At 42.6% G+C, this 13,260-nt stretch overlaps 1 protein-coding gene across 1 annotated transcript; it reads left to right on the forward strand.

The window, feature by feature from the left end:
- Positions 1-259: 259 nt before the first annotated feature.
- LOC148804427 (uncharacterized) lies at positions 260-706 on the forward strand. The gene has a single exon (XM_088901222.1). The coding sequence runs from the start codon at positions 260-262 to the stop codon at positions 704-706; it is 447 nt and encodes a 148-aa protein (XP_088757348.1).
- The last annotated feature ends 12,554 nt before the right edge of the window (positions 707-13,260 follow it).

Below are 13,260 nucleotides of genomic sequence, written 5' to 3' on the forward strand. Positions count from 1 at the left end.
CCTAGAGAGTAGTAGACGGAACGAGCAGCCACCTCGGCCGCTACCAGAAGAAAGACCGATCTGAGGAGTGATTAATATGATCACTCGAGGATCTATTGTAGCGGGGTGCACGGATACAGCTGGGAAAATGTCAATCCAAGAACTGGAGCACGAAGTAGAGAACCCACCCAAGTGACCTCGAATCGAAGAACCAATCTACTTTACCAAGGACGATGCTCGTGGGATTCAGTATCCTCATGACAACACCTTGGTCGTGAAGATGATCATCAATGACTTTGAAGTAAAGCGGATCTTGGTGGACTCGAGCAGTTTGGCCGATATCCTCTTCAAAGGAACCTTTGACAAGTTGCAGCTACAACAGAGTGATCTAAAACCAGCAGATGCCCCACTAGTAGGGTTCAACGGAGAGGAAGTCAGGCCTATAGGTCGCATCACAGTACCAATAGAGGCGGGCACATGGCCGAATATTGTTCGGTTCGAGCACACATTCTTGGTGGTCATGACTCCATCCCCCTATAACGCAATCATAGGTCGGCCTATTATGCATGTTTTACGTGTGATAGTGTCAACTTACTATCTCATGATGAAATTCCTGATGGATTATGGAGTGGGGGTTGTACAAGGTGATCAGCTCGAGTCCTGGAAGCGTTATGTGGCTGCCCTCAAAGGAAAGGCAAAATTGGCAGGAGACGTCGAACTGGAATGACCAACAGACTACAATGAGGAGCGAGCAGCCCCGATGGAAGAGACGGTCTAGTATCGGTGTCCGAGACCGAACAAACCAGGACTCTTCAGATTGGTACACTAGTAAGCGGACCGCTCCGAACATAGCTAGTAAGTTCTTTACTTGACAATTTAGATGTTTTCGCCTGGTCCGCGGTAGAAATGCCTAGAATTGACCCTACCGTCATAACTCATAAATTTAATGTGGACCCTCTAGTTAGGCCAATCAGATAAAGAAAATGCAACCTCGCCTCAGAGCGGTGGAGGGCAGTCGATGAGGAGGTCGGGAAGCTCCTCGCCGCAGACTTCGTCAGGGAGGTCCACTACCTGAGATGGGTCGCAAACCCTGTGCTCATGAAGAAAGCCAATGGCAAGTGGTGCATGTGCATCGATTACACCGACCTGAACAAAGCCTGCCCAAAGGATTGCTTCTCCCTGCCTAGAATTGACCGCCTAGTAGATGCGACCTCAGGGCACGAGTTGTTGAGTTTTATGGACACCGAATCCGGCTATAATCAAATTAGGATGGACATAGTTGACCAAGAAAAATTGCTTTTGTAACTGAACTTGCGCTATATTGTTATAAAGTTATGACCTTTGGTTTGAAAAATGCTTGAGCAACTTTCCAATGACTTGTAAGCAAAATTTTTGAACCTTTGATTGGCAATAAAGTGGAGTGTTATGTTGATGACATGATCATGAAGATGAGTTCTCTAGATCTTTAATTAACGATTTAGATTTTGTTTTTCAAATTTTAAGGAAGTATAATATGAAATTAAATCCAAATAAGTGTGTCTTCGGCGTCACGTCGGGCAAATTCCTTGGTTATATAGTGAACCAATGTGGCATCGAAGCAAACCCAAACAAAATCAAGGAGGAACAACGACTAACTGGCCGGGTAGCTGCCTTAAACCGGTTTATGTCTAAGTCGGCAGGTCGGTGCCTCCCCTTTTTTAAGGCAATTAAAAAGAATGAGACTTTCGAATGGACTGAAGAGTGGCAGCTCGCATTTGACGAGCTGAAAAGGTACCTAAGTACAACCCCAATTTTAACCTGACCTGAGGAAGGAGATGTGTTGAAGTTGTACCTCTTAGCGAGTGACGAGGTAGCTAGCTCGGTACTATTCAGAGAGGTAGACTGGGTTCAACGACTGTCTACTATGTAAGTAAAGTGCTATAGGATGCAGAGACTAGATACCCTGATATCGAGAAATTGGCATACATACTAGTGGTAGCAGCTCGAAAATTACGCCCATACTTCGAACCCCACACCATCGTCATCCTTACTGATAGACATCTGAGGTACATTCTACTTAAGCCTGAAGTGTCAGGGAGATTGGCGAAATGGTCCATCGAGCTTAGCGAGTACAACATCCGGTTCGAGCCACGACCAGCAATCAAAGCCCAAGTCTTGGTGGACTTCATAGCAGAATGCACGTCCAGCACACCGGCCACCGAACTGACTGAGCTCGCTCACATGTCGAAGGCGTCAACCAGCGCGGCATCGGTCCCTATCAGAGCAGTATCGACCTAGGACGAGGAGCCCTGGATCCTCCACGTTGACCGCTCGTCCAACCAACAAGGAAGCGGTGCGGGACTGATACTGTACAACCCAAGTGAGGTGAAGTTGGATTTCGCTCTTCGGTTCAGATTCGGTGCGTCGAACAATGAGGCGAAGTATGAGGCGCTAATTGTCGGGCTCAACTTAGCAAAGGAAATGGGAACGAAGCACCTCATTGTCTACAGCGAATCTCAATTGGTGGTTAACCAAGTCAATGGTGATTATGAAGCTCGCGACTCAACTATGACGACCTACTTAACCAAAGATAGAGAGATTCTACCAGGCTTCAACTCTTGCTTCATCAGGCAAATTCCGAGGTCCGAAACTATTGAGGCCGACGCTTTATCACGACTAGCAAGCATGAGCAACAACACTATGCGGATTGTGTACATAGAGGACCTACCTGCCCAGTATTCTCGGGGGAGCAGAAGAGGCCACTCCCGTGTTGAAAGTGGAACTAAACTGGATTGAACCGCTCATTGATTATCTGCCCCACGGGACCCTACCTGTAGAACATAATGCAGCTTGGAGGGTAGAGCGTTAATCAGCCCAGTACATCCTCATAGACGGATGATTGTATAGGAGATCCTTCACGCTCCCCTACCTATGTTGCCTGCGACCCTCAAAAGCTGAGCTCGTACTTCGCGATATCCATGAAGGTTTATGCGGAGGACATTTGAGGGGTAGAGCCCTCACCCAAAAGGCATTAAGGTGGCCTACTACTGGCCCACAATGAAGCTAGATGCACTCAAGCTCGTCAAGAAATGCGATAGATGTCAAAGGCACGCCAACATCCTCCATCAACTTGCTATCAATTTGAAGTATCTTATTAGCCCGTGGCCCTTCTCATAGTGGGGAATCGACATCCTCGGTCATTTTCTGCCGGCAACCGGGCAGAGGAAGTTCTTGGTCGTGGCAGTAGACTACTTCACAAAGTGGGTGGAAGCCGAACCGTTGGTAAACATTACAGCCTGAAACGTGCAAAATTTCTTTTGGAAAAACATCATGTGCCTTTTCGGATTGCTCAAAGTCTTGAGTTTAGATAATGGGAAGCAATTTGAAGACATCAAATTCCAGAGCTGGTGCGTCGAGATGGGGATTCAACAAAACTTCACTTTGGTAGCACATCCACAAGCATACAGGCAGGCCGAAGTGACAAACAGGGCTATCCTCCGTGGGCTGAAAACATGCCTTGTGCGAGCTAAAGGGTTGTGAGTGGACGAGCTACCAGTGTTCTTTGGGTCTATCAGACTACCATCAAGACCGCGACTAGCGAGATGCCCTTCAACCTCACGTATGGGACGAAAGCCGTAATTCTGACAGGGATTGAAGTACCGACGTTATGACTTAAAGCTTACGACGAAGAGACAAACAATGACGAGCTCAGAACCAACTTGGACCTCATTGAGGAGGTATGCGATCTAGCATACATTCGAACCACAACTTACCAGCAGCGAGTAGCTCAGTATTACAATGCTCGGGTCAGGAAGTGACTATTCCAAGTAGGCGACCTGGTCCTTTGCAAGGTAATGATACCTGAGCCCGACGTGGGTAAGTTCAGTTCAAATTGGGAAGGTCCTTACTGGGTGAGACGAGTGTTTGGAGAAAGAACTTATGAGCTCGAGACCGTAGAAGGAAAGCGGGTACCTCGTGCTTGGAATATCGACAACTTAAGGAGATACTACCTTTAAATCTCAATGCAAGAAAAAATGTCTAAGTCCTTAGATCACTGAGTTGATCCTATGGACAACGTATTGGAGAGACGACCTTAAGTCACTCCCAGAAGTCTAAGGGGTATAGTGTCGAGCTGACAAAAGACATTGGCACGATATAAGACCCAGTCGCCCCTTGGCATGGGCAGAGAAATCCTAGTCACCTCTTCGACGTAGGCTGTTTATGACCCGGTCACCTCTTCGGCGCAAGCTCATTAACCCAATCGCTTTGGCATGGGTAGGGCAAAGTAGCCCGGGTGCAGACAGGTTGGGCATGCATGCCCTATAGCGTCTGCTCACCCCAGCATACAATAACAATTGTTCCTATTCGAGTTTGGGAGAAATCTACCCTTAGGAAAGTTTTTGCACACAAGGAGTTTTGCAAAGTACTTGTGTTTCATTGGTAAAATGCTTCGAGTATATAGTAAAAAAAAAAGAAGAAAGAAAGAAAGATTACAACTGTTTAGCCGAGCTCGGTGGCTCGGAACATCAAGTATTTACATGGGGGGGTCCAAGAAAAGAGGCACCATTTAGTTTGGGGCTCCTCATCCCCAATGAAGGCTTCAGTAGGCGGATCTGTCTCCATTTGGTCCTCGGCGACATCAACCTCCTCTCCCTCTCCCATCGTCTCATCATTGAGTAGGTCGTCATCGCTTTCCGCCTCAAGAGTCTAGATCCTGGGCGGCTTCAACGACCATCTCCTTGGTGATCTTGAACATGGTGATGACACTGAGGTCGAGGTGGGGAAATTTACACCGGGTCAACCACCGATTGATCTTAAACCCCTTACGTAGCACGCTGTCCCAGCCTCGACCAATCTCTTTCGAAGCTTCGCCAAAGACTTATACTCCTCGAGCGCCTTGACCTTGCCCTCCTTCATCGCCTGTAGTAGGATTTCAGTCTGCTCCTTCACATGAGCCACGAGGTTCTCGTTCTCTCTCTTCAGTGCCGCCTCGCACTCCTTGAGTTGCTTTTTCTCCACCTCGAGCTCCTTCTTATCCACCATTAGCAGAGTCAGTAGCTCCTTCTTAGCTCGTGCGTCTTTTTTCAGCTAGTTGATCTCGCTACGAGCTAAGTTGAGCTCGAAGTGGGCACTTCGGGAGGACTCCTCAGCTTCGAGAGCTCGCTTTATGTTCAGCTTGGACTGATTGGCCAAGGCATGGATAGAGGAGTTCACCTGCCAAAAGAAGAAAACAAGTATCAGTATGTAGAAAAATCTAAGTATAAGGCAACTTGAAGGCTAAGTTTAAGTATATACCACCATACAATGCGTGGCCGCTCGGGCCCCAAGTTGAGCAACCAACAAGTTAGCCCAACGAGCGACCTCCTCGACAAACACCGCATCTTTGCTCTTGAGAAGGCCAAACATCGGAGTCAAAATGCTTTAGACTAAAGTATCATTGCCCGAAGAGGTGGTGGTCATTGGAACGGGCTTTGAAGACGTGGTCTCCTCGGGCACGTGGGGTGGAGTGGCCATGCTCGAGTCCTCCTTAACCAAGTCAATTACAAGAGGTTGTTCGGTGACGGGTGGGTATTCGGGCACAGAAGCGGCGACCTTAGTGGTGGTGGTCTCAGTATGGAGGTGAGCCTTCTTGGAGGCCCTCTTCTTCTTCTTCTTCTTCCCCTTTTGCATGCTCCCGAAGAGCTCATTGGCAGGGATGTCATCCATGGCAACTGCGACAAGTGACGAACTAAGTCAGATACAACATTGAAGTAAACAAATGGAAAAAGTTACAATAAGTAGCGACCTACTAGAAGGGCTTAGACCGACTTGCACGAGTTTCTCCTCGGTCATGAAGTTTTTGAACTTCAGGCCGAACTTCGCCCAAGATCGGACCTCCTCCCTTGTCTTCGGGTCTAGTCTGATGCCGGGGTCCTAGATGGCTGCCCTCTAGTGAGTCGGGAAAGGCTACCCTCGGTGTTACGGACCACGAAGTAGCGTCTCTTCTAGGTCGGGACCTTATTAGGGAGCTCGTACAACAACTTGTACCCGGGGCGAGGGGACATATAGTAACTTCGCTTGTGCTTGGGTAGAACGCAGGCCAAGTTCTTCTTGATGGAAAGGATTGAAGATAAGATGTCGAGGTCTAGAGGACGGTTGTAACTGTGGAAAAGGGAAATGGTACCTAAGATGTTATGAATGGAGTTTGGGTGTAGTTGGTCTATGGCAATGTCAAAGATTTTAATGACTTTGACTATAAAAGGGTGGAGTGGAAAACGCAGACCGGCTACGAGCTGCTCCTCGAAGACCACGATCTCGTCATGACCATGATCCCAAGGAAAGTTGCCTAAGGGAATACTATATACAAAGTCATTGGGGAGTTTGTACTGAGCTACTAAGGATAGGAGTCTATCCGCTGTCATTGTAGATGGACCGAAGCTATCCAGTAGGCGACCTCGGTGTGAGGTGGAGGTCGATTTTACAGAAGCTTCTTGCTCTCGTCGAGGTGAGCCCACCTCAGATGGATTGGAGTCCACATCCTGTGCCGAAGTGCCCACCTCGGCAGGATGAGGCTCCACGGTCAATTCCAAGGTACCCACCTCGGCCCCAACGGACTCACCGCTCCCATCTAGAAGGCTATCTAAGCTAAGGCTAGACATATTAATGGAAAGGACAACAGAATCAAAAGCAAAGGGAGACGGACTCACCAAAAGAAGACCGAAGAAAGCGAGATGACCTTGGACCCAGGAATAGCTGACACCAAGCTGGAATACTTGAACGCGACCTCAAGGACTTTGAATTCGCAATTTTGTGGCGAAGAAAATGGGCCCTTCGGCCCCTATTTATAACCAATATATTTGGGAATCAACGGTCAAGATTTGCACGATTTAACGTCTCCTAGGAAAACTGGCTGCATGCCTCCCAATGTTGAAATCAGTTTAGCGCACGTTTTGACGTCCGCAGAGACTATAATCGGCTTGACGTCCGCACATACCTGATACGCGACTTGGGTCACTTCCTGATTGAGCCAAACGGTCGAATAGGTCCGACCAACAATCCACCCTCCACATCACCTAGACTTCGTGCCAAATCCACCTAGGCTCGTCATGAACTCCCCGCACCGGGTCAGGACCCATGGCACGAGGAGTGAGGGGCAATTGATGGGGGGTAATTTGGCATGACCTACTAAGTAAAGGTCACATGGACGCGATCTGCCCGTAGAATGACAACTCAGCAAGGGGAGCCTAGTCAGTAGTTTTTGGAGTTCAGATGTTCAGCCACCTCGGCATAGACTCACCTCGGCACAATGTCACGTCGGCATAAAGTCACCTCGGCATAAAGGTGCCTTGGTGTAAAGGCACCTCGGTGCCTAAGCCAGTTTGGGGCCCAGGAACCGAAGTGACATGTAATCGACTCCAGAAGCTTCCCAGCGGACTCCAAACATCACGGGATCACGCCGCGTAAAGGCAGGCCTTATCCTCTCCCCGCCCAGATCGGGCGATAACGATAAACTTCATTGATTGACACATTACTCCCCGACTAAAGCAGAAACGGATTTCATCCACTCAGACCGAACATCCTGGAACCATTTCGCGAGAGCCGTGATAGCTCAACTATATAAGGGCATCAACCCTTCCGGGGTCCAAGTACGCGCGATTACTTACATTCAAGCTCTCTAGCACTCAAACTTTTGCTCGCAACCACAACAGTACTGACTTAAGCATCGGAGCGACTTCTCCGGGTCATCCACCCAGGTCTCTCTGATCCCTGTTTTGCAGTTTGATCCAGCTCACCATGTGAGTACGTCCAGGCAATCCTCCAGTCAGGAGCTTCTAGGTCGCGCATCATCAAAGAACAAAGTTGCTCATCTTAAAAACAATAGCGATACGGGTGAGTCATTCCACTAGAACTCTTTGATATTGTCCTCCAAGGTTTTCAAATAAAAGAAAATGATTTCTTCCTAGGATTGTTTCAAATGAGTAGAGAATGAAAAGTCCTCTCACGAAAACCCACTTTTCGAATATACTTTTAAGGCTCGGTTTGGAAGGAGTACAATTACAAATATGTAGAGTGCAAAACCTTGTATTTTATATAAATTTATACTGCACATATTTGTATTTGTACTCCTTCCAAACTGAGCCTAAGAAACTTTTAGTCCTCCATTTGAAGGAAGGAAAATATTGCAATTTGCAAGTCCTCCATCAGGTATTCCCAAAGCTTACTAGTAAAAGCAAATGCTTTTTTGTTCAAATTGTTTCAACAGAATGGTTTCAAACTTGCTGAATCTTGGTGCCTTCAATTTCAAAGCAAGTCAATTAGTTAACCTCTTTCATAAGTTTCCTATTAGAAAACGAATACTATTTCATGGGTTCTTTTGTGTATATATATATATATATATATATATAATGGTTCATATCTCTGTTACAAGTTTTTTCTTTTGTATTTTCATGTAACTTTTTTGTGAGATTAATGAAAAACATGGCTTTTTGGGAGGAAGTTTTCTCTTTGGCATTTTTAAAATTTTCCTTGATTATTAATGTGGAAATTTTATTTGTCTTTATTCTCTAGACCTAAGTATCATGCTGAACTATGTACAATTTGTTTCTTTTTCTTTTTATTTTTCTCTATTGCCATCAAATCACTATCACATTTTCACGCAAGTAGCATCAAAGCTTATGGTTGCATACTTGCATAATAGATTTAAAGCCAATATGGAGATTATATTGAGATTTTGTTCCTTGAATTCTAAAAACAAGTCATTTACGAGAAATTTCCTAGTGGGAAACCAACACTACAAAATTAAATTACATTTTCTTGTGCTACAAAGAAAAAGGAGTCCTTGTATATATATCCATGATGTCTCGGGGTATTTCTGGTTAGAAGATTTTTAATTCTTTGTAGGTTCTCTGTTGGATACTCCTTGCTATCATTTTAGGGTTCCATTCAATTGTAACTCATCGTGTCCCAGATATTCTTGTTTTTTGGTGTAGATATATCTTTTTCTTTCTTAAGATCGGTGTTAAAAGAATGTTTTCTTGGGAAAGCATAACTTTGTTGAAGAAGTATTGTTCTTAGGAAGAGAATTTCTTATTTGACATTCTTTTGGGTTTTATTTCTTTATAATCTACTTGATTATCGGCAGATATTTTATTTATCTTCGACCTCATAGACTTAAATATTATGTTTAACCGCATAAAATCCTTATGTTTCATGTATTTGATTCTTTATTTATTTCCCTCTTTTTTTTCTTCAGTATGTAGATTGTAGTTTCTTGAGCTATCCCACCATGAATACAACCATTTTTTTAATAAACAATTCATTTTTTTTCTGTCAAAATAAACAATTCATTTTTTTTTGTCAAAATAAACAATTCAAATTAAATCCCACAATAAAGAGCATATTAGAAGACTAAGAAGCTAAAAATGAAAGTGATATTCTCAAAATCAAACTAAAATCAAACTAAGGAAAAATTAAAGGGGATAGAGTTAAAAAAAAAAAAAAAACAAGCACCTGAAATCAATTTTCCCCAGTAAAGTAGTCATCTTCCTTGGATAGAGCTCAGCTCTTTCTTTCATATCCATATAAAGAGATCTCTGATCAGAAATGGAGCCTGTGCATTTATCACATCTTCTTTACTAGTCCATAACAACTTCATAGTTCATACCCAACTCGTAGTTGACTTCTTCCTACATTAATAAAAACTAATTAAAAATTTAGAAGACTAATACTATTTCAAAACGTCTAAAACTCACCATGAATTTTCAGCACTTCTCTTGAACTCACCACAACTTTTCAAAACTTTTAAAACTTACCATGTTAGTAAGTTTTTATTTTCCAAAACTCACATTCCTTTAGTGCACCGTTAATGTTTCTTAACAGAGGTGTTTACGTCAGTATAAATAACAATTTTTATGACCAAATCACCCTTGAATGACGAGTCAGCGGAAGATGGTCTTCTTCATTTTTCAACTTTTTTTTTACATTTTTTATATTTTATTATAATTTCTAATGTTTTTTATAATTTCTGTTTTTTTACATTTTTCTATTTTCTACAATCTATAAAATTTCCTGTATTTTTTGTTATTTATTTACAATTTTTGTGTTTATATATAATTTTTAGTGTTTTTCTACAAATTTTTATTTTCTGATTTTGTTTTTCAATTTCTATATCTATAATTTGAAAATAATTTTTATTTTGAGTGCAATTTCTATAATTTTTTATATCTTTTGCAAGTTTTGTGTTTTATGTATTTCATATTTGAAAATATTCTTTTTAGTTTTTTCCTTTTTTTCATATTAAATATTAAAATATATGTATATATCTTATATTTTTGTATGAAGATTAAAATGATAATATATTAATAGCCGTTAGTCTCTTTAACGTCAAGTTGGTGACAGTAAGCTTTAAACATTTTGAAAAATTAAAGTAAGTTTAAGAGAAATATTAAAAACTCATGGTTATTTTTGACAGTTACCCAAGAATTTATTGTGTGGCCCAACTCCCAATACTATGAATATAGGTTAATTAATATACTCAACACGTGAACCCTTTTGAGTTGAGCTGCCAAAATAGCTCGCATTATTATAGAAGATTCCTTCTCCCCGTGAGATGGCCAAATTTGGATAGGCAATGCTCCACCCACTTTTATATCCTTTTGCCGTTTCCAATCAATGACCAACAAAGAATGTATTTCTTTACATTTTAGTTTAAACTTTGTTCAAACAGAAGAGTGGAATCTTTGACGTGGCAATTTAGTTGAGAGCCCAAGAGGGGCCCACATGGGAATGGGATGAACCTCAGCTCATAACCACTTGCCACGTGTTAATTGGGAACTTGTCTGCCTAACCCAATTAGTGTGACAGGTAGAGGAATCTTTCGGCCGTTCTGAGCTATTCATTATTCGACAGGAGACCCCCTAAATGTCGCTGCTGCCTCCAATCCCCAGAATCCATTTTATACCCATCTGCATACCCACCTCGCGTTGGAGTTTTCCAAACCAAAAGCAATCACTACAAAGGACATAGCTTTGATACGTGGCCAAGTTTAGGAGGCTGAAATTTGGCCCGTGAACTGGGAACTGGTGGTGATTATGGCTGGGCCATTTGGGTTCCCCTTTATTGAGTTCGAGTCCACTAGCAGACACCGTTTTATCTCCGAAACGGGTCAAGTAGCTAGGGAGCTTTTCCTGCATGCATGATCGTTTTCGCCACGTATTACTTACTGTACTGATGCTGTGGCTGTTTCGAACTGTGTCTACTGAAGTCTGAACCAGCTGGGAACCTCTGAATCTGCATCGGCTCTGTACAAAACCTTGAGTTAATCGTGTTGGAAGCCCAAAAGGGCCTCACATTGGAAATAAGCCCTGTTTTAAGGGGTATTAAGCTAAAATATTGAAACTGTGTCATTGAGGAAAACTGTCTAACACAATGTAGGCAAACTGTATGTATGGTTGCTGTGAACGGATAAGTGAAAACAGGTGTCCAAACTAGAGAGGTTCCCTCTTGGATGACAGTTATTGGTACCTGTATTTGCTGTCTCGATTTCGCTTGACCCACAACAGATTACACATTCAGATGAGCACGACCAGGACCAACCATTGGTGGATTCAGCCTAGATAAGAGGGTGCTGACACATTTAAAAAAAAAAAAACAGAGTAGATTAGATGCATGATTTTATTCACTTTGGAGCTTTCAAATACTTGTTATTGGGCCCGCCAGCCCATGTCCAATGATTGTTTCTATATAGTATTAAGAATAATGCTGGGTTGTCAGCCCAGGCCCAGTATGTCTTTGCACCAGCCAAGCCACCTTACAAGATTTATGCAAGTTGGTCTAAGCCCTTTAATGGGACAACCTAGAGCATGTCTAAGTCTAACTAAACTTTTAACCTATATTTCAGCTCAGGCAAGGCACCAGTTCCTAAAGTTACATCTCTCTTTCTCTCTCTCTAGTCTCTGCTCTGCCATCAGCTGAGCGAATTTCTGGATTACTTTCCCTCCTGCTGACAGAATTAATCAGTGCTACAATGCAAAAAGTTTGGGTAAGGAGAGACAGTGGCATAACATGTTCTGGGGCTCATAACTTGCAACATGTCTTACTCTTGATGATTCAACCGCCCACTTAGTGGGCCCTTGAACATTTGATTAAATTTGGGAGGTGGAGAAAAAGGCAGAATCGTTGTTGGCCATGTTGGTATATTTGATGTAGAGTCAAGTTGATAAGGGCACAATTGGAACTTTAGCAAATGTCACCTGTATTATTTATTTATTGGCTTTGTAATGTTATGTGTGATCACATGCTGACATCAAAATAAGTGTAGGGTGGGTGGTTTTTGCCCTGACATGTCAGTCAAGGTTGAGAGAGAGAGAGAAAGATCGGGTGGCTGGTGAGTGGTAAATGTGGATCGGACATTTACATAATTGGGTTGGCATTATCATTAGAAATGGTGTTGGTTCACTAGTGTGCATTTAAGGTACAAATACATATAAAATAATATAAAATACAAAATTTTGCTCTCTATAAAATACAAGGCTCAGTTTGGAAAGAGTACAAATACATACAAAATGTAGGTGTTTTATCACTGTTCTGAGTCAAATCCTATTTGGTATTTACTTCTTTCAATTTTTCTGGTACAAGTTTGAAGTTGCTTTCTTTTTATCTTACATGGAGCCTAATAGGCCCACCTAAGCCCAATTTTCCGGCCTGGGCTTGGACCCAATTCAAATATGTCAAATTTGAGTTCAAATTGGGTTTGGGCCGGACAGATTTACATTGATCTAGATTAGGCTCCAAACTTAAGGTTGACCCCGGGTTGAGCCTTAAACTTGTCCCAGCATCCGACTTGCACCCGTAAGCCTAACAGGGTGTATGCTCATAACAATGTTTTGAGAAGTTGACAAATAGAGCAAAATGGTTTGGAGAATTAATCACATGAGAGTAGGAAAATTAATAATTATCTTAATTAAAAATTAATAAGTTATACTTTATATCTAATGAATTATTCGTTAATATGATTTAATTAGTTGCTAAAGACATCTTCTAACAGATTTCGAATATCCTACCTACCATAAAAATTATTTGATCTTTACGCTGTGTTTGGTTTTGTAAAAAATGAGAAACAATTTTTTTTTCTCAACTTTCTACTTCTTATTGTCTACCAAATGAAGTGTAACTTGATCGGTTTGGATTGGGTTGAGATCAACCTAAACACAACTCTAAAGGTGCAAACTTTGGGCTCAGGCCTGATCCAACCTGAGGTTAAGCCTGAGTTATCAATCCGTGCCCATTTCAAGCTTAATCCAACATATGTTGGACTGATCTTGG

Source organism: Nelumbo nucifera, chromosome 1 (genome assembly GCF_055504915.1).
Source record: "Nelumbo nucifera cultivar China Antique chromosome 1, China Antique-T2T, whole genome shotgun sequence".
In the NCBI taxonomy this organism is placed as follows: Eukaryota; Viridiplantae; Streptophyta; class Magnoliopsida; order Proteales; family Nelumbonaceae; genus Nelumbo; species Nelumbo nucifera.